Source organism: Oculina patagonica, chromosome 13, assembly GCF_052425735.1.
Source record: "Oculina patagonica isolate OP01 chromosome 13, crgOcupat, whole genome shotgun sequence".
NCBI classification, from domain to species: Eukaryota; Metazoa; Cnidaria; class Anthozoa; order Scleractinia; family Oculinidae; genus Oculina; species Oculina patagonica.
Window position 1 is genome coordinate 15,374,559 of NC_135770.1, and position 25,740 is coordinate 15,400,298.

Genomic DNA, 25,740 nt, shown 5'->3' on the forward strand with positions numbered 1-25,740 from the left:
ATTACCCGGAAATTTGATTTCTTTTCAATTTATCTTTTAGTTAAATCGGCCGACTGGACGCAATAGGAAGCATGACAGTGTCACAAGAATTCTGTAAAACACAGGAAGTCAAAGACGCGTTACAACTCACTGAGTTAAATCAGCCGACTGGATGCAATAGGAAGCATGACAGTGTCACGAGAATTCTGTAAAACACAGGAAGTCAAAGACGCGTTACAACTCACTGAGTTCCGATGGGGAAGGGAGGGAGGGGGGAGGGGGGAGGGGGAGATATCACATGAAAGGGACGGAATTGCTCTTCATCTAGCTTATGGGTGTAAATTACAAATTTGGGTCTCGCTTAGGGTTTAAACACAGAATGCCAATATTTTTCTCCCCGGGGCGGGGGAAAACGGCGGTAGCTACAGAAATAGTCTAATATATATTATCCCTTCCTTCATAGGCCTACGAGGCGGGGGGGGCGAGGGGGGCTGCAGCCCCCCCAGTGCCAAATTTTTTCGGGCAAAATGCTTGGAATTCGGGCAACGAGCCTAGAGATGAATTAGCTCGACAGAAAAAAAGATTGGAAATATACGGAGCTTTGTGGTTCAAAAGTCCAAATTTCTCATTCATTTGCTTTCGTTTCCTCTCGCAAATTGCTATAATCATGTTCGAGTTTTCTCGCAAATTCTGTGTGACCCTTAAGTTTGATTCAGTTGCAATCAGCTTAGTAGCTTGAGCGTTTGCGTGCAGTGGATCCAGCCGTGATGTTTTTGACTCAAATTCTAAGTTCTCAGGGCTAGCTCAAAGCTTTCAACGAAATGTTTTAACCCATTCATTCCTGAATGTTTTACACGCTTTTGTATAACTTTCAAGTGGGGAAAAACATATAAATTTGCTCCCCCAAAACACTTTAATTTTTGTTGAACTAGAGCGAATGAATAAAATATTTCCGAAGAAAGAAGATTCAGTGCATTGACACCTTCGGGGAACGCCACGAAATTAAATCAAGAACTATTGTTTTCATTAAGCAAGTAGGCAAGGTTTGTACACGACTATTTCAATGCAAGTTTTGCTGTCCATTTTATATTTCTCTTTATTCGGCTTTCAACCCATGCCAATTTTTTTTTTCGGGCAGTAAGGTCTCCGCCCCCCCAGGTCCGAAGGTGCCCGTACGCCTATGCCTTCCTTCTATTAAGCTCTCTCAATCCGACTCTGAAAGTTAGTATTGCTTTTTGGCTGTTTATTATTCCGTTAATCTCATTCGCTATGAAAATGACATATTCGTTTTTTGCGCTGTTTCCCTAAAGCAGAAAATACTGGGCACACCGTGTTAAAATTTATAAGCGGCCTTTCACACCCAACTCAGTCATCTAAAGTTTCACAGTAAATGACAATTCAAGGTTCTTTGTCAGTAATGATTACATTCGGCTCATCTATCAGTTTGATTCTTTTTTATCTGTTTCATTTAGTCTTGCTCCATAATGACTTATGGCCCTATCTACATCACACAAACATTTTTTGCTTGTCCATTTTCTACCCAACAGGGCGCGCAATATGCACTATTGCTCATCCAGAGAAGGTGTTGTCTACAAAAGCAGTAACAGTTGCGACTTTTGTTAGCATAATATCAGTGGTGTTATGACCTGAACGCCCTAGAAAATAGCCATAGAAGTGATTAAGGCACTGTTCTTTCCTGGGGTGTTTCCAGAGTTGCCTCTGTCTCTGTCAAATGTTTGTGTGGCTGGAAATTCCATTCTTCTTCGGGCCACGCCTATGAAGGCAAATAAGCTAGTTTAATTTCGCTCCACTGATCACAAACAAGAGAATTTAGAAGAGGTTAAGGGGATAGTTGTTTTATTTTGTTCTGTTCCCCTCAATTTTGATTTCACTCATTTGTTTGGGATCAGTGGAGCGTAGTTCGAAACCAGGCTATTAAAAAAGAAGAGACCTATTACCAAGGTGGTACAGACTGGAAGTTAAGATTAACTACTTGACTATACAGTTCCAAATTAGCGATCGTACGATCCCTCCAGATTCCCGAATGTAACAGACCATATGAAAATGGCAATACGTATCGCTGAAACGGTATAATAAACCTGCTGGTTTTCATAATAATAAATAGATATTTTATAGCTGTCAGCTTCCCTCAAAAGCAACGACTTATCCGCAATGCGTGCGTGTGACTGCTTCGGATATTGTAATTTAATCGACAGGAATGAACAGCATACCTTTAAGGGGTTAAAAAAATTTGAACGTCTATTTGAACTTTACACAGTACATGCAAGTGGAAGGTGTTTATAGCAAATTAATTTGGGTGATGTCCATAAAAGGGATTCTGGTACGCTTTAGTCTTTCAGGGATTCTTTTTACAACTAAGTCGAGCATCTCCTTCACTTTTTTATGGGGTTACTAATAGGCTTGGACGCTAAGTGAGTAAAAACATTGCCGCAAATCCTTCACTTTGTCTCTGAGCTCGGCAAACCGTTGGTGCTAGGAATGATGCACAGATATTGTGCAAACACTACGTAGACACGATTGGAATAAATTGCTTTAGTTCCTGTTTGTCAACTGAGCTTGAAGATACATGCTCACCCCCAAGAATTATTCCGAACGGCAGTGATACCAAGAATAAAACTTCTGATAATTTATCGCTGCTAAATAGATATTGATTTGTCATGTAAAAAATCCCTTACCTATCGATGAGTCCATGAACGAATCACTACCTGAAAACATACAACAAAACTGAGGATTTACCCTATAGCAGAATTATGCAAAATAACAAGAACAGAACATTATACTCGTTAACATGTTTCCAAAGAGATGTCTTTTAACGCTCGCAGATTTGCACACGGGAGTTGATTTCAACTGAATGCGGCAGAGCCGACACAGAAAACTAAATACTACTTACTACATGTTTACTAAACAAGGGCATCCAATTAGCTAGCTATATTTTGCCCTTTTCCATTTCTCTTCTTTACTTGTATTACTTTACATTTATCTTCAGTTTGTTTTTTTGAAATGAAATAAATAAACAAAAAGGAAAAAAATACTACAATCAATAACTAACGAAGCAAATAACTCTCAAATTAAACGAAGCAAATGCAATGCAGGATAGCTGAACGTACACAGTACAATTCACTGCTGGCATCGAGCTCTTAAAATATCCTTTCCTCCCCATAACATAACAGATAGTCTGTATGACTAAATAATATCTCGGGCACGTGCAAAATACAGAATTCGTATAACATTTATTAGCCACTATTATAATTTGATTTGAGCGTACAATTTGTATGTTACCAGGCCTGTATTTCGGAGTCATTCGACCCAGTCCTCTTCAAGTTGCTTTGCCCTATCAGTTTTTCAATTAGCTCTTTAGTAGTCTTTTCATAGTCGATGTAAAATTAACGCCAGTTATTCTTCTTGGATAAAGTTTGGCGTGATGTGTTTATTTTTTGTGAAAACGGTATTACGTCATGTACCAACCGATCGCAAAAAAGAAAAACAACGAAACTTTCACGGCGGTAAACTTTAGTTCAATACACTCTTTTTTTTTTCTATAAGAATATTTTTTTCTGGCCCAGGCTGAATATTTTTATTTTTCTGCCGATTTTAGGCTGAAAATATTAAATTATATTCTTTTTAAAATCTCAGCCTCGGGTTTATTCTTAAAATATTCTTAAAATTTCGCAAATTTCAGCCTCGATATTCTCATAAAATATATTCTTATAGAAAAAAGGTTGCACACATTTCGGCATTATTTTGAAATAATTTCATCAAAGCAGTATTTATCTATAATGTGACGCCAGACTTTTGAGAAAATTTAGCAATTACTAGGTGTCAGTAACTTGCGGACGAGCTTACGACAAGAGTCCAAATAACTGTAAATTAACTGTAGCGCTTACGATATCAGTAGTGAAATGTATTCCTACACAATTGGTTTATTTACTTATTATACAAAAACTAAGATATTAAATGTTCTTGCGATTTTTCAGTTGAAATTAAACACACAGAACTGATTTTATTGGGCTGATATCATCGTTTGAGTGCCGGCCACTGGCAATATCGATTTCACATGAAAGTACATCACGCCAACCTACAATCCAAGACCAATAACTCGTGTATTTTATATCAATCGGACTCAAGAACATACAAGTTTTGAAGCAAATTGAAAACGTTAGGATTAAATTCGTCCTCATTGCGCCATATGAGACGTATAAGTGAGGAACCGTCCCCCAAACACTTCCTCGAAGCACCCGCTTAATTTAACATTTATCATACCTTCTTTCCACTCTTCTTCCCAGTCAGTGATCTCGGGATGAGCATTTTCTTTACTCTTATGTTCCATTATTCGTGTTGGGTATTCTGTTGCCTTTGCCTCACTTAGCAGTTCTTCAGTTAATCCAACCGCCACACTGTTTTTTTCACCCTCTCAAATCGTTTCTCTGCTCGTGATCGGGATATCAAAGCAATTCAATGTAAACAAGACCGTGAAATGGACAGAAAGTGGCCAGAAGTATAATGCCGTAACATGAAAATCACGAGTTTACCGGCGGACTGAACACGAGTTTCTTAGAAATCGGTCAATACATGTTTAATTGTGTTTCTTGCGTGGCGTGATTGATCACTAATTGTCTTTATTATCATGTTGAATGCAAACCAAAGAGGTAAATATTGACGCATCGTGTTACAATTTTTCGAGCAGTTCACTCTTAGCTTCGATTTGTTCCACAGTTAATATCAATTTGGGTAGTCTATTAATATAAAGATAAAAATTTTTTATGGACTTCCATCCAGTCCAAAGCTTTCTTTCAGCAGTGATCACGCTGGTTGCATCCCAACTTAATGACAGAAGATGTTTTCACTCGATTTTCACGTTTCGGTTTGGTTCAATTTAGTAATGACTTATGACCCTGCATGCATCACACAAACAGTTTTCCAGTGTCTTGCTCCTACCCGCCCGAGGGCGTGCAATATGAATATTTATACCATGCCATAGAAAATACAGCCAATCAGAATACTGGAAAGCCGTTGTATATTCGACGGATTCAACCCAACCTTCCCATCGTGCGCTGCGACATTCTCGACGAAATATTTAGCGTATTTTCTAGGAGGTATAAAATAGAACACCTCGTGGTATACTATAAAATACCCAGTCCTTTTTCTTGGATACACACCGCCAAAGGCCGTGTGAACCGAGAAAATACAAGTGACGTGGGAACCAAAGTATACCACTCGAAAGTGTTGCATAACTAGTATTTATATAATAACCTGAATTCTACGCGCATTTTGATTGGTTCTTACTTATGATCTATCAGAGTACAGACGCATAGATGACGTCACGCGGTGGTGTGACTCGCGCGCGTGATCAGAGTTCATAGTCCAAATCAGAGTTGTCGGCAAAGTTTTTCAGTCAAACTTGCGGGGCGGCCGGGGCCACAACAAAGCAAAAAAGTTCAGCTTAATTACAAATCTTCAGTGAGAAACAATACGCCAAGCATCGTTCACCTTTCGAAGCATTTAACTGAGCGAAACAAGGTTGAAGGAGACAGTGAATTATTCGAGAAATTATCCGAAACCTGTATGAAAGTTTGAAAGTTTGAAGTTTGGACGACGCCACGGGAAACAAACGTATTGCGGTTGAACGCTTCTGTTACTGCTCACAGATTTGAACAACTTTCCAAATCGGAATAAAGGTTAGTTTTTTCATTGACTTTCAATTGACCATTTTTCTGTTTTTATTAAATCGGATTAACAGTGCTTCGTGTTAACGAAAACTCAGTAAAAGTGAAATCAAAACAACTTAGCTCATCGGTACGGCGGCATTGCTCACACTGAAGTGTGCTAAAGTCTTGTGTTATTATATAAAACAAATAGATTTCATTTTGCCGTGCGTCTGTTCAGTAATAGATCACAGAAACGTATGTGGACCCACTCGGCTAGCGCCTCGTGGGCCACTTCTCTGTTCATACCACATTTTGACGTCATCTGTGATCTATTACTGAACAGACGCACGGCAAAATGAAATCTATTTGTTAAATATTGAATATCACGAAAAACGATAATTCAAATCCAGAAACAGTTACGGGATCTGTTAGACTTATACGTTAGTGGTGTTACTAAAGTTTATTTGCAATGTTATATTAGTTCAAGACAGCTCAGGCACCATTCTTCCCTCGAGTGTTTTCACAGTTGCTTCTACCTCAATCTGTCAAAAGATCTCAATTATTTTCAACCTTCACCTTTTGAGCCTTATAACTTTAAAAATACTTGGTGAAAGTTTTCGTTTTTTAATATTTTTGTCTAATCAGTATAAGAAATACAGTATAATGTAATAATTTGTCAGCCGCACCATCGGGTTGTAGGAAGGTCTAAAATACTGTGAGTCACCTTAAACACCCCTCTGTAACAGACTGGTGACACTGATTTTCCACCAGTTTTCCCAAAATCGACCAGGGTACATCCACCAGGTTATTGCTACTTTATGCAATAAACTTAGCGGGGTCGTGCACCGCACGGTCGCCTACGGGAGATGACCCGTCGCGCATACTAAGAATTTACTTTGTATCCTGCTCAAGGAGAAATGGCAAAGGAAGCGGACTCTTTACAAGTCTAGGCCTCGCGTTCGGCAACGGGCGCGATCCCGACAGCCACAGATCGGAGAGCGTTGATCGCTAGACAGCGAGAGCGAGACGAAAGGAACTCGACCCAGGCGAGAGGAAGGAGAGCGAGGGGGGGAGGAGTGGGGGCGCCGCGGCCGGGGAGGAATTGACTCTAGTGGAGGGAGAGGCGGCCCGTCAGGGAGCGAAAGAGCGGGCGGGGCGGACGGGGGAAGGGGAGGGAAGGGGAGGGGGGGGGGCGGGGGGTAGAGGGGTTTCCTTAAATTTGAACTCAGAGTGGCACGTTTTGATTCAATGCGCCTGATAAGGCGACTGCACGGGTGACAACTGTAAAACAAATGACGCTTACGGACTTAGAACTTTATTGGTTCATTAAATCTTATGAAAAACTGCAAGGAAGTTATATTTCAATGCAAAATAAAATGACATTTTTAAAATCTTGATCAATTCTTTCGTAGCCAGCCTTTGTTTTATTTTTACTAAGAGAGAATGATGATGATGATCTCCTGTCGCTCTATTTAATAATACAAACAGCCACTGCGAATCTAATTTCTATTTGAATTTTTTTACATTTAGATATTGGCACAGTTTTAGTGCAGAGTGCACCCTGATGCGCTTTTTTTAAATTATTTTCCTGCATGGTATGTAATTAATTAACAAGAGAAGGTACGTTCTTTTACAATCTCGATTAACCCTGCAGGTTTTAACAATGACTCGATCCAGGTCCTAATTTTAAGTTAGTTTAAACCAACCTATGAACCTAGAAGAAGCAGAAGTAAATAACCACAGCGATAATTAAAATTAGATTTAATTTTACTTTTCGTCTCTTTAGTCCACAAAGTATTTTCACAGTCGCTTCTGTCCCTGTCAGAGGACTCTAGGGTTGGAAAAGGCATTCTTGCTCGATCTGTTAGATGATGAAATTCTAAGGAAAAGCAAAGAAAACAAACGAGCTTTGTTATCTAAGAAGCTAAAAACTATTGTTTGCCCGTAAGTCCTGAACAGTTCCGAAAATAATCGCAAGCACTGATGCAAAAGCGTAATAAAACCTGAACCCTCCCTCAACTATAGTGTATTGACTGTCCCCTTAGGGCTACTATTAATAACTGATTAAACCGCAGTCACTTTTCGTCTTGTGAGATGGAGAAATGTTTCCACACTTGTTTCTGTCACTTGTTTCTGTCCCTTTCTCAAGCTGCCTTTTGATCAACCATGCAGCCTTGGCCTACTTACTTATTCCTCTTCGTCCCTGGTGGGACATAAGGCGGCAACGATCTGCTTCCATCGGGACCGATCTTTTGCTACAAGTTGTGGCTCGCCCCAAGTCAAGCCCATCTCATTTAGCTCGGCCATCACAGTACGTCTCCAGGTTGTCTTGGGCCGCCCTCGCCTCCTTTTTCCAGGTGGTGTCCATCTAAGAGCGGTCTTCGGAATACGATCTTGGTCCATTCTGAGGACATGTCCAAGCCAACGGAACCGGCGGCGTTTGATCTCAAGCACCACACTTTGGCTCTTTGTTTTCTTGTAGAGTTCTTCATTCGAGATCTTGTTAGGCCAGAAAATGCGGCATATCCTCCTGAGGCAGCCGTTGTGAAAGGTGTTAATCTAGTTCATATCGCTCTTCACCACTACACGCCAGCACTCGGCGCCATACAACAAAACTGGCTTGACAATGCTGTTATATAGCCTAAGCTTGGTTCTAAGGCTGTACTGCTTTGATCTCCAGACGGGCTGGAGTCGTGTAAAGGCACCGCGGGCTTTCCCAAGCCTTTCCTTGATGTCCTTCCGTGCTGCACTATCCTTTGCGACAAGACTACCCAGGTAGGTGAATTCCTCAACAAAGTCAAGTGGTTCACCATCTGCCGTAATCGGTACATCAGGGGTGGCATTGATGTACATTACTTTAGACTTTGAGGTGTTAATCTGCAAGCCTGCCTGTTTGGCAAACCTGTTGAGCCTGTCGGTTTTCTCCTGTAGATGATGACGATTGGTGGAGAGAGCAGCAAGGTCATCCGCAAACTCAAGATCTTCCAGTTGGGAAAAGAGTGTCCATTGAATGCCACGGGGTCTGTCGGCCGTTGTTGTGCGCATGATCCAGTCGATGGTGAGCAGGAAGAGGATGGGTGAGATGATACATCCCTGACGCACCCCTGACTTCACAGGAAACCATTCTGATAGGTTGCCATCAACAATGACACTGCACTCGAACTGCTGGTAGAATGAGCTCATAAGTGTGACCATCTTTGGAGGGACTCCGTATGATCGCAAGATCTTCCATAGGGGGTCACGGTGCACACTGTCAAACGCTTTCTGGAAGTCAATGAAGTTGATGTAAAGAGGGGTGGTCCACTCGATGCACTGCTCGATGATGTTTTTTAGAGCAAAGATCTGATCTATGCATCCGCGGCCTCTTCTGAATCCTGCCTGCTCCTGTCTCAATTTAGTGTCAATGGCTGTGTCTATTCTGGCAAGAAGAATCCTGCAGAAAACCTTGGATGGAATTGACAGCAGTGTGATGCCCCGCCAGTTGTCGCAATTTTGGAGGCCACCTTTCTTAGGAATCTTGACAATTAGGCCTTTGGTCCAGTCATCTGGTATTGTGTCTGTCTCCCATAGGTCTCTGAAGAGGTCCGTGAGGACCTTGGTTAACGTACAAAGGCAGGCGCGAAGGAGGGGGGATTCGAGGGGTTCGAACGAACCCCCTTTGGAGGTCAATAATGGAGGACTGAAAACACAAACTGTTGATTTTCAGCTTTTAGCAAATAGTTGGGGAATGGGAAACGTCGCAGTGTCGCAGCGTTTACATTACCCTGCAAGAAAACGCTAAAAGTATCGGGAAAGTATTAAATTGTAAGGAGAATGGGCTCTCCTCACTGGCTCTCATGCATATCAAGTATCAGTATGCCTGTCGATCTGGACGAAATTATCAATCTATTTCAAGGCCTTCACCCGAGGATGATGCAATTGTCAAGTTTGCTTTACGAATAGTCCTGTATTGAATTAGTTAGTAAGTGGCCTCAATATATCCTAGTGACCTAGTATTATATGTAGTAAAAATAATCTCATCGTTGAAAAATATTTCCTTGACAGGCGTTCGGGATTTGATAAATGGAGTATCAATAGACGAAAGGCGGGGAATAAAATTTCGGGGGACCCAGGTGATACGTGTATTTAGTGCATATCGACGCTTTGACGCTGCTTTTAGTACATTGACGGTGGAACCGAGGGGTGGGGGGCTTAAGCTTTTACCCTGAGATGCCTTTGCAGCACACGTCAAGCTTTTGTAAAACGTTTAGTGTACTAAGCCGGTATGTAAATGTATCAAGTTAACAAAACGCCGGAAATATTGTTGTTATGACTAAAAATACCTGTTATTTTACACTCCATCGAGTTTGAAATATTGACGTGCACAATGCTGAAAATAGCATTTCCAGGCCTCTAGATTTCAAAATATTCTGGGGCACATGCCCCCAGACGCCCCTAGAGGCTCGCGCCTTCGGCGCTCGCATTTAATAACCCCCTAATAAATATTCCTGTCAATACGAACACTCTTCCAAAAACCTCAGCTACGCGCCTGAAAGGTCAGCTTTTAGCATTTCAGCATGGATGGAATCAATGCCTGCGGCTTTCCCGCTCTTCGTGTTTTGGATGGCACGCCTCACCTCAGCTTCAGTAGGGGGACTGATGTTGATGTTGATAACATCTTCTGCCGGTGGAGGGTCAGCAGGATCATCTGGTTCTGGGCGATTAAGTACCTCACCGAAGTGTTGTACCCATCTTGCAGCCTGCTCACGTTCTGTTGTGAGGTTGTTATTGTCATTGTTTTTGACAGGGGCAGACTGGTTGATGTTTTTACCACAGAGTCGCTTTGTGATCTTGTAAACAGCGCTCATCTCTCCCCTTGCAGCAGCACGTTCAGCTTCACCTGCTAACTCTTCAGCAAAGGCTCTTTTGTCATTCCTAGCGCTCTTCTCCACTTCCTTGTCCTTCATCTTATAGGCTTTTTGGACCTGCTGCTGGACCCTGAGTGACTTTGTGCTCAGTGCCTTGGCTTTCAGTTTTTTCCGTTCTTCTATCTTTTTCCACGTACCAGGTGTTATCCATTCCTTGTTCTTTTTCTGTCGGTAGCCTAAGACACTGGTGGCTGTCTCAACGTACGTCTTCTTAATGGTTTCCCACTTGGTGTTAATGCTAGAAACCTCATGGTCTTTAGCCAGGGCGGCAAAGCGGTCCTGCAGTCTTAACGCAAACTCTTTGCTGGTGGGTGGGGACTTCAGTATGGCAACATCAAAGTGTTTCCTGTGCTGGTTTGACTTAGCTGCTTTTCTTAGTTTTAGCTTGATGGTGGCTGTAACTAGGTAGTGATCGCTGTTAACATCGGCACCACGACAAACTCGAACATCATGAAGGGACCTGCGCCACTTTCCATTGATCAAAATGTGGTCGATCTGGTTGACAGTGGAACCATCAGGAGACTTCCATGTGAGCTTGTGGATGTTTCTGTGTGGGAAGATGGTACCGCCGACTACACAATCATTTTCTAAGCAGAAGTCAATTAGACGTTCGCCATTGTCGTTCATCACACCGCATCCATGTTTCCCCATAGCTCTGTCGCAGTCGGAATTGTCAGCTCCGACTTTGGCATTCATATCACCCATGATCAGAAGCATGTCATGCAGAGGGACTTTGGAGACTGCTTGTTGTAATTGCTCATACCAGTTGTCCTTGTCTTCTTCGTCAGCGTCATTTGTTGGATAATAACACTGCAGGATGGTAAGATTGCAGTGTTTAGAGCTGAAGCATGCTCTGATCAACCTGTCACTCGGTGGCTCCCATTCCAGCAAGGTGTTGGCTTTTGCTTTTGAGACTATGATGGCCACGCCGCGAATGTGTTGACTGTCGTGTCCAGAGTACATGATGACTGCTCCATCGCTGTTCACTCGGCGTCCAGAGCCTGTCCACCGGCATTCACTAATCCCCAGAATGTCCAATCTGTACCTCCTCATCTCACTGATAACCTGCGGTGTTCTTGAGGTCTCGAACATGGTGCGGACATTCCATGTAGCCAGGCGGATGTTGGTTTTAGGCCCGAGCAGACTATCCATCGTACTCCTGACTTCCCGAGGGCTTTCATCAGGAGTAGTCATGTAGCCAGTTGGTTGGCTCAAGTCCGCTATAGGGTCCACAGTTGTTGTAGCATTTGTTGTCGTTTCCGTAACAAAGTGTTTTTTTACGGGGTGGAGTTGTTGGCACCACGCCCAACCCCCAAGCTGGAGGGCCAGGTGCTGATTTTTGTCTGGTCTCTACCCCGTAACCTTCCCGACTTGGTTGGACCTGCTCGGTATAGCTCACATGGGTCACTGGGACACGCAAGCCTTGGCCTAGGCGAAAAGGAATTTAAATGAGTTCAATTACCTGACAGGACCCGAAACTAGACTGAGAGCGTAATCATCCACGCTAATTACACTTCCCGAAACAACCGCAAATATTGATGTCTTTTTCAGCGGAACATGGGCTCTAGTCTGTACCGATACCAGTTTACGTTACGTATGCGAAATGCGATTATGGTTGTTCGTTTTCGAATTTATCAACTCTGAAGAGTATACGTATCGGATTATCGTTCGTTTACTTATACGTGGGAACGAAAGGCCGGGCCTGAACGTATAAAAATAATACGCATTTATAGACGTAAACATATACGTGTTAGCTCATTTTTTCGGCTTGGACGCTGGTTTAGAACTGACCAAAAATTTTGCCCGCAAACATTAACCCTTAGTCATGTAGCCGCTGTCATTGTGGTAAACTGTTAGTTTAGAGTCCCGGGGGGTTTTTTTTTGGGGGCCCCCCCCGGGGGGTTTTTTTTTTTTTTGGTTTTTTTTTTTGTTTTTTTTTTTTTTTTTTTTTTTTTTTTTTTTTTTTTTTTTTTTTTTTTTTTTTTTTGTTTTTGGGGGGCGGGGGGGCGCCCCTTTTATTAGAGTGGTAGATGAACATTGCAAAATAAATCGTGATAATTAATCTTAAATGGTTTTCTTCACTATACGATTGAACAAGAAGATTAAACTACTAAGACTGCTAACCAAAAGCTGGCTACTTATAGAATAGGTTCCGCAATCGAAGCTCACTTCTTTCAAAAAAAGTCAAGGAAAAAAAAAACATTAATTTCGGGCAACGTTGTTGTTATTAATCAAGAGAATAAAACTTTTATCGATGGCGACTGGATATTGATTTATGACGAAATAAATTACCTTACCAATCTTTCCCTTTATGTCCACTGTAGTACTGCCTAAAAACAGATGACAAAACTTAGAATGTGTTCATCAGCAGAATGCATGGAATAAAGAAAAGCTTACTCTACCTCTTAATACTGTCACCAGCGTGTCACCACCTTCTTTTCCATCTAATTCCGGTCAGTTTCCTTTAAATTGGCATTCTCTTTACGCTTATTTTCCATGATTTGTTTTGGGAAGCAATTTCTGACGCCTTCGTTTCACTCAAATTCCCTTTAGTCAACTGTCCTTAACACATCGCCACACTGTTTCCTCTCCTGTCTGATCGTTGCAGGACTGAGGACCGTACAAGACTCTGACAAGGTAGCTTGTTTCCCGGCTCCCCAAGACTAATTCACCCGGCGATCATGGTTTAATTGGTAGAGTAACATGATCACAAGTATTAAAAAAGTCACAGAAAATGAAACAGTTTATAATGACGTAAAGTTTCCCATTTTCTAAGGAACGTTACTGTTATGTCTAGGGATTTCTCGCTTTTTAAGTCCCCTATCTTCCCCCTCTCTCTCCACGCAGGGGCGGATCCAGAATTTTTTTTATTGAGGGGATCCAAACTTCAGAAAACACTCCTCAGAAAACACTGTTGAAACGTTTTTGCAGCAAATTACTTCTCACCCCCCCCCCCCCCCCACCCTCACCAGTCGCGGTTGCACGTTATTATTCCTTGGCCCCTTACCGTGTACATGAATTCTGCTTGCCAATATACTTATGGGCAAAGTCGTAACAAAAACGCTTAGCCGTGAAAGCGCATTCAAACCTCTCGCTTGAAAACGATATTATATCTCGAGGGCATTTTCTCCCTTCGGGACACTAACAGATAGGTTCATTGATTTAGCAAATAAACATCAGGCCACTATCAAGTTCACGGCTGAAATTTCTGATACAGAAACTACTTTCCTGGACACCAGCGTTCACAAAGGCGAAAGAGTCATAAACGAACCAGTGCTTCAAATACGCACCTTACAAGCCCATTGAAACAGTTCAGTACACTTATTCTTCCTTATGTCACTCACTTGGAGTCAAGAAAGGTTTCATCAAAGGGGAGGCCTTAAGACCGCTAAGAACAAATTCCTCTAAAACAGCATTTGAGGAAAAATCAAGCACCTCCAATCACATTTTATCAAGAGAGGTTTCCACAAAAGTTCGGTCTAAACTCGTGAGATCAAAACTATGAAAATGACTAATACCCGTTCGTGGGAGTAGTGCAAGCTTGTCAACTTGTTTTTATCACTGTCGATGAAAAAACCACACCACATTGTTATTGAAAAAAGTTTTCTTTTAATTTTGCCAGGGCCTTATTACATGGTTTGGCTGACCAGTTAGCAGATATGGCTTCGGGTTATTCATGTTTAAACCCACAGCGAACGTCCTCGACAGTATGTTACCATAAAAAACTATCTTGATAAATATATTATGTTTCAATAAATTAATCTATAGCGTTTCTCCAATGAAACAACTTGTAACCAGACAGTCAGGTGAGGTCTCTTTACTTGTTCCCATCATGGACGCTCGATAGCTATATCCTAAAATTGTGATGCCAGCCAATAACTCCATGTCATTAGTGGCTGTTTAAATTGCAGCAATCTATCAGCTGAGATGGCAAGACGTTTTCTTTTTTGTTCCTGCTGAGTTACTTTGCAAAATGGTCCTGTTGTCTTCAGAAAGTTCTGAAATTGAAAATGTAATCCAGTAAGAACTTGTTCTATAAAACTCAAAGAGACAACTTAAAATCATAGGGCAAGTCCTTTTTGAAAGAGGAGTATTAAATAAAAGAAGGTAGAAAATTTTAAAACTTAAGGGTGATCATGGCTTAAATTGAGAGTTAAACTTCTGACATTACTAGAGCGGGCTGTCGGTTGGGTTGGTTGAATGGTGGGTTAGTTTGATTTGTTGGTTGGTTGGTGGGTGGGTGGTGGGTGGGTGGGTGTGTTGGCTGTAATTAGTTAATTGGTTGGCTTGTTTGTTTGTTTGGCAGGTAGGTCGGCTGGCTTGCTGGCTGACTGGCTGGTTGGTTTGATTGATTGGTTGGTTGGATGGTAGGTAGGTAAGTACAGGTATGTAGGTAGGTGGGTAGGTGTGTAGGTAGGTAGGAAAGTAGCTAGGTAGGTACAAAGGTTGGTTGGTAGGTAGGTAGGAAAATAGGTTGGTTGGTTGGTATAGGTAGGTTAAGGTAGGTTGGTTGGTTGGCTGGTTGGTAGGCTGGTTGCATTGGCTGCATGGTTGTTTGGTTGGTTTGATTGGTTGGTTGGTGGTAGGCAGATATGTAGGTAGGTGGGTAGGTAGGTAGGTAGGTAGGTAGGTAGGTTGGTAGGTAGGTAGGTAGGTTGGCTGGTTGGCAGGTTGGTTGCATGGTTTGTTTGTTGAGTGGTTGGTTTGGTTGGCTGGCATGTAGGTAGGCTGGTTGGTTGCATATATGGTTGGTTGGTTGCATGGTTGGTCTGGTAATGGCTGCTTGGTGTATTAATTTGGCAGGTTGGTTGGTTGTTTAGTGGGTGGGTGAGTGAATGGGAGGGTGGGAGGGTTGGTTGGGAGTAGAATATTGTTTGTGGAAATTGTTATGTGTGAGTGATGTGTTCAGAGTATTGGTTGGTTAAATTACTTTTTAATTACCTGGGTGATTTGCTTTTGTAGTACTTGTTTTAGATTTATGATGTGAATTGTCGCATAAACTGCTGCTGTTGCCATTCAAACAGGATTTTGCGGGCGATGCATTGCATTCTGAGCTGCAAGGAAATTCCATGCGACCTCTTCGCACTTTTTCAATTACTTCATCTTCGGCATCACTGTTACCTCCAGTTTCACCATTAACTTTAAAGTTTTCTTTGTTTCCAGATTCAACTTTTCCTTCAAGGTCATCTTTATCGTTATTATTAGAGGTTTTTTTTGTACTGCGTTGAAAGTCACCATCCTGATCTTTGTAGTCTCTAATGCCGTTAGTTGGAGCTTGATGTACAGGCCATAATGTCTTTACAATTATCTCATCATCTGAATCATCAGATTCTGAAGGAGAGAAAAGAATAATTATATGGATGGTGGTATACAGGCTTGTTAGTAAATTGATGTACTCATTTCTGTGTTGGGTAGCCTGTATAGAAGCCATAGATTTCCATCTTTTATATCATGCTTTAGTTGCTTAGAACTGCTGGTGGAAATCTACCAGTGTTTGCTGGTTGTGTTTGGGATTAGATTTAAGTTAATTTTTTATTGTTTGAGGTAGAATGGCAATTTAAGGTGCCTAAGAATCAATTATTATTTATGATAATTTTACAACTTTTGTTTTCATTTACTCATGTATGTTCAACTTTGAGCACATCCATCTGACTTATAAATATATTTTTGATCCCATAACAACTGCCAAATAGCCTTTTGCATAAGGTATCATAAACTGAATGTATTTAAAGTCTGTGTCTGAGCCAAGTGGCCCATACAGCCGGAGCTTTTCCTGAGTTCTGTAGCATTAATTAAGTTGACTAGAAGTAGTGCTACTCCGTCTGGATGGGATGCTAGTCCATCCCAGGGTTACCCCCCAGCAGTAAATTAGCCGGTACCCATTTATACACCTGCATGGAGAGAGGCACTGTGAGAGTAAAGTATCTTGCCCAATAACATAACCTAACGCGCCAGCCAGGGCTTGAACCCAGGCTGTTCAACTTGAAGTCAAGCGCGCTAAACATTAGGCCACCACACCTCCCATGGTGTCATAAACACAACCAATGAATTCATCATGTATTACTTTTATGGAAGAAAAAGAAAATGCCGCTTTGGGTTTACACAGGCTCGCTCATGCAAACACTTGAGTGAGTCTGAGAGACTTTGAAAATAATCATTTCACCATTCCTTAAGGCTATGGTTGGAAAAACAACCTTTAAATTCTCCCAAACCCTCGAAAACCCTGTTGATGCTAAGGGGATTCTATAGAGGGCTGCCTCTTTTAGGCTGCAGGTTTATAAAAAGGTAGGGATTTGATGTGTTGGAGTATAGAAATGGGTAAGGAAAAATGGGTTTTAGGTATTTTAAGGGGCCTTAGCTTTTAACTTTTTTTTAACAGACCAACCACTAATGAAAAGTTAATATGTGAAATGGTTTCCATTTTCTATTGAAGGTATATGAAGGCTCCCCTTTTAATATGTCAAAAGCGGTAAAAAAACAAAAAAAGCTACTTTTAACCACAACCTGGGTCTAAGGGCCTGTTTACTCACGCGGCGGACGCCCCACTCCAAGAAACCAAAGAACAAGCGGGCCGGGGCCCCGCAAAAGGACATGGAAGGCGGGTGCCCCGGCTAACCGAGTTACCTGGCTAACCGAGCTACCCTGGGTGAGCCAACTTTTCATACGTTTCCTAAGAAAATGTATTGAAGCTTTTACATGCTAGAAGGGTAACCCGCCTTGCCGGGGCACTCGGTCTACTTGCCCGGGGCACCCTTCTAGGCGGGATAGCTTTTTGCCATGTAAACGGTTATGCCCGAGCTATCCCGGCTTGCCGGGATAAGTTTTCGCGCGTGTTTTTAAACTAAATTTGAAGTTAATGGCATAAAATGTATAAATTCTGGACCCAAACAGTGCTATTTGATCAAAATTAGTTTTATCAGTCGGCTGAAAATATTTCTTTGAGCAACAGCTAATTAATTCGAAATTTTCGTTGGAATGATTATCCTAATTCACGACACAACAAATTTAATTTCAATTTGGCGGCCAAATACTGTTGAATTTCGATTGAATTTCGTCAAAAATGAACGCAGTAAATTTCTGAGAACTTGTACATCAAATTAAAATAAGTTTGAAGACGAAAAGCCTTGATTATTCAGTAAAAAGCCATATTTTTCTTCAATCATTTGGAGCTACATTGTTTTCCCACGCCGTGACACGCTTCAATGACGCTGTCTCATCTCGGGTAGAAGGGTTGTGAATTCTGCATGTAAGGGAAGGTACGTTATTTATTGGGGGGGGGGGGGGGGGGGGGGGCGGGGGGGGGGGGGGGTAATTTTTTTTTAATTTGGGGGGAGAAATTTTTTTTTGGGGGGGGGGGGGGGGGACTTTTGTCGGGGGGGGAAAAAAAAAAAAAAAAAAAAAAAAAAAAAAAAAAAAAAAAAAAAAAAAAAAAAAAAAATATAGAAAAAAAAAAAAAAATAAATTTTTTTTTTTTTTTCTTTTTTTTTTTTTAATTTTTTTTTTTTTTTTTTTTTTTAAAAAATAATTTTTTTTTTTGATAAAGGCGGGCTAGGTTTTATCCCTTCTAGCCGGGTAACTCGGTTAGCCGGGGCACCCTCCCTCCATGTAAACAGGCCCTAAATGTCAAGCTATCAACAAATTCTTTCCGAATGCAGCTGATATATTCAGAATGACGACCATTTCTTCAAAAGGAGAAATTATTGAGAATACACAAGTCAATATTATACTAGCCAGTGTAATGTACTTGGTATTCAGAAAGTAAACGTTAAACGCTGATTTCAGGATAATAAGCTTAATGAATATTGTTTTAGTCGTTCATTTAAAAATTCAACATTCAAGTCTGACATAATCGAACAGAAAAATTACTCAGTTCTTTACCTACCGTTTGAGAAAGTTTCCTTTCGCGTGGGTGTTTTGCTGTATTCCATTACTGTCGTTCTCTATTCTTAAAACTTGTTTTCCTTCAAATCTCTTTTATATTCTTCCGTTCCGCATAGCTCGGAACAAGGTGAAATCAATAAACGGGAAGGACGCGAAACGTCTTTATAATAAAGTGGCGTGACCGTCACGCTCGTCTGATTCCTGAAAAAACCGGATGGGTACGCCCGACGCGATGGGATGACGTAATTTCCGTTCAGGTGGCTTTATTTGGTAAAAATGATCGGAAAAGTTGTTCAATTAGTACTTCCTGTTTCCCGCTTTTCAGTTTCGCTCCGTTAATGGTTTACCATATTTTTAAGTGATCCGAACGAATCAAATCGGCACTTCACTGAAAAAGATGCACTGCAATGACAATCGTGATACTGAAAGGATTACAACATCGCAGCTCTTGAATGATTGAATGACACATGATTATTCCTGCCCTTTCTTTGGCCATATATAGTTTGCTTTGGCGAATCATGTCCTTACTAAAAAAAGTGGTCCATACAATTAGACTCCAAACCGCAGAGATCTTTTATACCCTTCAACAAGGCAACCCTTTTCGCTTTTCCATATATTGGAATGTAGGCTACCGTAATATACAGTAGAACCCCGGTAACTCGAACTCGGATAACTCGAACAACCCCGCTAACTCGAACAAACTTCCATTTCCCTTGGATTTGACCCCACTTTTCAGTCATTTTTACTCGGTTAACTCGAACTCGGATAACTCGAAAACCCCGTTAACTCGAACTAAATTTCGTTTCCCTTGAACAAAATTTGGGTCAAATTTACCCCGATAACTCGAATTCCGGTTCTTGCAAGACGCCACGGATTAGAGCAACGAACAGATCACGTATTTGACAGCCATTTTCCACTCTTATCATTAGAATGTATGGCCGTGTTAGAGTTTCTGGCAAGATAACTTCAATTTGCACTGTACTGTATACTGTAGTGCTGAAAAATCAGTAAACTATCAATTATTAACTTGGCAAATTAAGTATTCAATCGACCCCGATAACTCGAACTGTTTTTCGTTTCCCTTCAGAGTTCGAGTTACCGGGGTTCTACTGTACAGTGTATCGTGCAATTTAATATCCCGAAAAAGTAAAAACCTTGAAAATGTCAGCTTTACTGACACTGTGACAAGAGAGGCTTTAAACGTAAATCTGTTCATCCCGTTTTATTGGTAGCCTGCGAGCAGGCTCACCTTGGGGCACGCACGAGAGCTACACGAGAGTAAGGATGGGCCGATACTCGATACCAAATATTCGATACCTCGATATTTTGACAATTTTGAAAATTTTCGATACTTTCGAAAAATATCGCACTTTCGATACGTTTCCGATACTGCACACGTGACCTGAGCCTGCGGTCTCCTGGTCAGCACCTGAGGTTTAAAAATGCAATTTTGCTCAAACAAATATTGTTGTTCTTGTCAATATTTGAATTTTTCTTGCCTTGATGCAAAAGTGAATCAAAAAGACCAAAAATCAACATTCGTGGCTAACATCTACAACGCCAGGACTGTCTTTTGAATTCTTTAACAAATCACGTGACTTACCAATGACGTCAGGACGGAAATGACGTCATAATATCGAGATCGATATCGATATCGAGAAAAAAGGCAAATATCGTATCGATATCGTATCGTTTTGAAAAACCTGTATCGGCCCACCCTTACACGAGAGCGGCGAAGCCGCGACACGAGAGCTGCGCTTGCCCCAACGTGAGCCTGCTCGCAGGCTATTTTATTGGTTGCTTTTGTCACACACAAAACAATGTGCTGTTATGTGTGATTCGAGATGAGTTTGCACATGCATGTAATCGGCTGCTGACAATTTCTACGCTATTTAATTTTGTGTTTCAGTAAAACACAAAAGTTACACGGAGGATTTCCCAGTCTGTTATCTCGGTGAGCCCGATTTTGTAAATATTGCATGCTCTTATTTTTTGCTACAACTCGAACCTTCAAGGGAAATCGAGAAAGGTTTGGTTGCCAGAGGGTTCGAGTTGTCGAGGGTAAAACTAAGGCTCGGGTCGCACTTGAGACAAACATTTGAAATGTTGCAAGATGTTGAGGACAATGTTTGTCTCGGAACTTGTCCGAGACAATTTGAATTGTTGTATTTAGGGTCGCACTTGGACACACAAAATTACCCGTCACTTGATACTGTGTTAATTTCGCAGCAAAAATAACATTCAAAAGGGAGAGACAAACCGGTCGCATTGAATCAAATCAACGCAAATGTTTGTTTCTACCTTCTTAATGCGAGCGTTCGTAACGATGTCGAAGCTCATATAAAAGAAAGCGTGCCGCCGTATAAAGCGGAAAATTTGATGAGCAAATTGCTGTGCATCATGATTCGGACTGCGGCTACAGAACAGTTGCCCTAGCCTATACCAATCTTTCCTTTCATTTGAATTATCTTGGCGAGGGCTCTTTTCCCAAATAACGGAAATATTCGGTCGAAAACCGCTTGAATTCGTATTCATCAGACTAGATAGTAAAATGTGAAGCGAACAATTTTTTAAGGATCACTGAACTGATTGACACTTTTGTCACAAGAAAAACAATTTTTGTTTGTTGTTCGTAAAAAGTCCTGCGTTGAGGTAGCTAGCGAGCAGGCTCACCTTGGAGCATGCATGAGAGCTACATGAGAGCGGCGTCAGCCGCGAGTGAGCCTGCATCGATCTCTGCTAATTTTTCTCTTCCACCCCGGAAACCGCAGGAACAATTATTAAGTTTCACGGGAATAGAAGTTTGACAGGAACGTTGACAGCGAATAAGCCTGATAGTTTTAGATTTATCGGGAAAATTTCCAATGCAAACTTTCCACAATGTCGGTTGTGAATGCTACACCGAAGAAATAAAGCAAGCGTTGAAAAAAACCTCTTCTTTCTTCGGTTAGAGATTTCTGCCGACTGTGTGCGTGTTCGTTAAAAGTCCAATATGGAGAGTCGGCTCGTGTGATCGCAACAGAAAATTCCTTTCAAGCGTCAAAGCAGAAAGTTTTCGCCGGTGTTATCCTCGCTTAACTGTGCTAATATGTTGGTTTACAAGTGACAGCCTCCGCGAAAAAATCCGATAGAGTTTGCCAGGCTTGTGCACGGAAAATAAGAAATATGCACGAGCTGTACTCGTTTGTAGCTAAAGCGCTGCGGAAAGGGAAATCGAATGCGAAGAAAGCGAAGACCGATTCAAGCAAAACGGCGAGTACATCTCGGTTCATCAACAAACTTTTAACAGCGTATCCTGCTCCTTTTTTAGGTTAGCAGAAACAGACTAGAACTTCGCTGAAACATTAGAAATACACGCACTCGATAATAATATTGCTGATTGTTGACGACTGATTTGCGACAGCCCGCGGCAAACTGAACGACTCCATGCATGGGGATCTGATCGCACCTCATCAAACAAAACAGATTGACAGTTATCTCACCTTTCTCGCCTTTCGGCCAATGGTATTTCACTTTGCTAAGGCAAAGGAGAAATGAAAAATATACAGAGATCAAAGCAGGCTCACTTTATTGGCGCCACTCCGCTCGCCACTCGCGTGTGCCCCAAGGTATATTCGCGCGTGCCCCAACGAGAGCCTGCTCGCAGGCTAGCGTTGAGGCAGGACGACGGCTTCTTTGAAGATTTGTCTCCGTGGACGTAGGGACAAGTAGGTCGCACTTGGCGTGGTCAACTGATGACAGGAATCTGACAACTTTTTTGGTTATCAAAATAAACTTGTCCCGATTTCGTCCCAAGTGCGACCCGGGCCTAAATGTAGTAAGAAAATGATCTGGAGGGGAATCGACAAAGGTTCGAGTTAGCGGGAGGTTCGGGATTCAGACTGGGAGATGAAAATTCCTTTACTCTCTGCAGGTGTATGGTGCCCCACATGCACAAAGAGATGAATAGGACAGAGCCGTCATCGCAAAATATTCAATGCCCGTGCCGATACTTCTCCTGTGCTCCCAGATGCAATCGGTTGTTGGATTGGATACAAGACACACGACCAGATGTACCTCCCAAAGACCCCGAGACAAGAATATGGTATGAACGAGGAAAATGCTCTCGGTTTGACCTGTTATTTCCGTTTCTCACTGCGTTACTGTCGTTACTGGATACTGGCATGGATGTTGAGGTGGCAGTGACTCATTATCGCCGTGGGGATTACAGCTGGGGTGTACTGACCCTCGCTTTTGCGTTTGTTTCACTGGTTTCAATCGGAATAGTATCTGCAAACTGGTACCTTGAGGATCAAAAGAGTTACAAGCGGGAGATTTTGAAGAAAAATGGACTGGAGATAAAAAAGTGGCATTATTTGTGTCACTTCTTCCTTTGTGGAGGTCTCTTAAGGTAAGCTCTTGTTAAGGACTTTGTACCGAGTGAGTCGCTGTTACTGCAACAATCGATCGTGGCTTTATGTGACAAATCTTTGTTAAAAACAGTTTCATGGGCCGTTTTTGTAATTTTATTTTTCAATTTCCTTACATGGCTCCAATTTATAATTTTGAATAAGTAGTTATGAAATCTGCGTGGGATGACGATCCATCGTCACGTGATAAGAACAGCTCATTGCATGCATGTAGTATCTTTTGTTTGACAAGTCACGGGAAACGTGATTAGGTATTTGTCATCCCTTTTCGCAACCTTGAACGTCCGTCACGAAATCAGGGAAAAGATTACGTAACGAGTGGGAATAACAACTGGGGGTTCTTCGTATAATTATTGACCTGAAGGGGTAAATGGGAACAGGGATTTACAAATTTCCTCTGGAAAAATTGAATTTGGGTCACTGGGACTGGCTGTGATGACCACAAAAAACAACAACAATAGAACTGGAACTGGGATTTGGGCTTTTGAAACAGTGGTTTTTTAGCACTGCTAGGTACTATTCGAATTCAAGAACTAGTAAATCAATAGGTCCAGGCTACTTCACGCAGATAATAGTAGTCTGGCAGGTCCCGGATAGTAGAGTAGCAGTACTGACTGTTACAAGATCTTGGTGTTCTTTCAAGTTAACAAATGGCTGAAGCGTCTGTCACTGAGTACAGTCAACTCTTGTTATAGCGGACACGCTCGGGGCGTCGTTTATTGCCCGTTATAGCGAGTGTCCGTAATAGCGGGAGTCATTTCCAGTCAAACCTCTTCCGCCGGGGATCTGGATTTTGTCCGTAATAGCGAGTGTCCGCAATAGCGGGGTGTCCGCAAGGCGAGAGTTGACTGTAATGGTAAAGGATGTGTGTTTTTACTGTTGTAGATGCTGTCAGATATTTAGAACCGTGCGTTTAATACGAAGTATCAAACACCAATCGCCAGATGATAAAGAAAGGTATCGCCTGTATATAGCTCAGCTACAAGACTCGAGCACTCTTGGTGTTTTAGAAGCGTTTATGGAAGAGGCTCCACAGGTAAATGCTTCCTGAGAATGCCGGGTATATTGTATATTTTGGTAGTAACAGTAGTTTCACTGCTGCTAGTCAAAAGCATATACAGTTAGTACGTTTTTGAACGAGTCTTGAAAATTTATTATTAATAGTTGCAGAATTGTAAAACCCTGTTTTTTTTAGAACGTTTTTGAACGAGTCTTGAACAATTTATTATTAATAGTTGCGGGATTGTAAAAACCTGTTTTTTACACATAATAACCAGAAAGACAAGCCAATGAGAGTGCACTACGTGTAACGGGAGGCGCCAGTATCAGCCAATCAGCGCACGCGTTTTGTTTACTTATCAAAGCTGATTGTAAAAGTAAATCGTTCTGGCTGTAAAGGCAAAAAAACCTTATCTGGGATTAGCGTAAACTTCAAATTTGATTTTATAAATGTGTTATTATCAGTTAGTCTTATATCACCAGAAGCTAAACTGAACCATTTTTCTCTACCTAACAGGTCGCCTTACAACTCTACATCTTATTACGCCGAGGAAGTCTAGACTTAGCATCGTTTGAAGATCTCATTGTGGCTCTCAGCATACCGAAGTCACTCGCTCTTTTTGCCTTCAACCTTCTCATCTACGCAAGATATATCAGAGTAGCTGATGAAGAAAGTCGCCAACTGAATTGGTGTAGTGCTGGTTCCTTGTTGTATTTCCTATGGAGGTTGTTTATGCTCACATCTAGAATACTAGCTCTCGCTGTGTTTGCGTCACATTTCACTCGTTTTGTGTTTATAGTCGTCGCAATTCACTTTGCTGCCTCGTATGCCTTGTTGTGGAGACAGGAATGCGAATATTTTGAAGACGAGCCAGTTAAACAGAAATTCTTCAGATTCGCTATTGCATATGTGCATATGTTCTGTTTTTTTCCACTGGAAGGCAAAAACACTCGAAAATGGGGATATCCTTACTATATCCTGAACCTCATTGAAGACACTGTGATGGTTCTACTGTGGAATTTTCTAACGAGCTACGATCTGAAGTTCAGGATAGTCATACTAACAACAGAATGGGGAACATTCTTAATCGGGATCGTTTCTTTGGTTTTATTTTATCGCTGTTTTCACCCGTCGTTAAACACAGCTGAGATGAGACAAGATGAAATTGATTTAGGACGAAAAACCAATGTAAAGACTCAGTACAAGAGAGCGCGTTGGAAAGTAAATAGTAATGGAAACAGTAGCACAGCTATGGCCGTGAGAACGATTAACTTTTCTACTGTAAGTTACGTGTAAGAGTGCTACATTTGAGTGTCTCAGATTGCCAATCAGAACAGAGAAAACGTGCAACCGGTACCAAGCGCGGGAAAACACACTTGACTCCGATTGGCTATGATCTCGCTGCTGCCTTAAAAAAAACAAACAGACAAAGAAACAAAACAAACAAACAAACAGACAAACAAACAAAAACAAAATAAAACAGAAGAGATCGCTAAAACAAAAACGGCCTAGATAGATGAAGATAGAGATAGATAGTTTATTGATATTCTTACATGACAGTCTAAAAACTGAATTGCGTAAAAATTTACAGAGATAAATTATTAAAAATACAACTATTAAAATCTATTATAACTATATTAAAAATACAACTATTAAAATCTATTAGAACTATATTAAAAATTTGACATAGAAGGAAAGAAACTATGTTTAAAACGATTTGTTCGAGCCTTACATGCTTGAAAATGACGTTGACTTCTGAGGTTATACATATTTACATTTTCCTGTGGTATGTACTTATGTAATTTGTGGCTACTATCGAGCATAATCTTATTAAAGAGTTTCTTGCACAGGATAGAACGTCGTTCCTTTAGGGTGCTTAGATTGCAACTTGATAGGAT

The 25,740-nt window shown here is 41.4% G+C and overlaps 3 protein-coding genes and 1 long non-coding RNA gene across 5 annotated transcripts; 1 reads left to right on the plus strand and 3 right to left on the minus strand.

Moving 5' to 3' along the window:
- Positions 1 to 1,207: 1,207 nt before the first annotated feature.
- LOC144635642 (uncharacterized) lies at positions 1,208 to 4,554 on the minus strand. Its single transcript, XR_013567387.1, has 3 exons — positions 4,261 to 4,554; positions 2,676 to 2,705; positions 1,208 to 1,753 (listed from the first exon to the last, which is right to left on the minus strand). It is a non-coding gene; the product is annotated as an uncharacterized LOC144635642 (long non-coding RNA).
- A 965-nt stretch (positions 4,555 to 5,519) lies between these two features.
- LOC144634259 (XK-related protein 6-like) lies at positions 5,520 to 25,689 on the plus strand. Of its 2 annotated transcripts, none has more exons than XM_078493162.1 (4): positions 5,520 to 5,675; positions 22,347 to 22,823; positions 23,728 to 23,878; positions 24,359 to 25,689. In XM_078493162.1, exons 2-4 carry the CDS (start codon positions 22,351 to 22,353, stop codon positions 25,136 to 25,138), a joined length of 1,404 nt encoding a protein of 467 aa, XP_078349288.1. In that variant the 5' UTR covers positions 5,520 to 5,675; positions 22,347 to 22,350; the 3' UTR covers positions 25,139 to 25,689. The 2 variants fall into 2 exon arrangements, with proteins under 2 accessions (XP_078349288.1, XP_078349287.1); XM_078493161.1 differs by lacking the exon at positions 5,520 to 5,675 and adding an exon at positions 20,230 to 20,387.
- On the minus strand, positions 8,205 to 12,296 carry LOC144636960 (uncharacterized). Its single transcript, XM_078496153.1, has 2 exons — positions 10,262 to 12,296; positions 8,205 to 9,239 (listed from the first exon to the last, which is right to left on the minus strand). Exons 1-2 carry the CDS (start codon positions 11,744 to 11,746, stop codon positions 8,205 to 8,207), a joined length of 2,520 nt encoding a protein of 839 aa, XP_078352279.1. The 5' UTR covers positions 11,747 to 12,296.
- On the minus strand, positions 14,139 to 18,614 carry LOC144635351 (uncharacterized). The gene is made up of 3 exons (XM_078494460.1): positions 18,435 to 18,614; positions 15,494 to 15,883; positions 14,139 to 14,550 (listed from the first exon to the last, which is right to left on the minus strand). Exons 1-3 carry the CDS (start codon positions 18,478 to 18,480, stop codon positions 14,471 to 14,473), a joined length of 516 nt encoding a protein of 171 aa, XP_078350586.1. The 5' UTR covers positions 18,481 to 18,614; the 3' UTR covers positions 14,139 to 14,470.
- Positions 25,690 to 25,740: the final 51 nt, after the last annotated feature.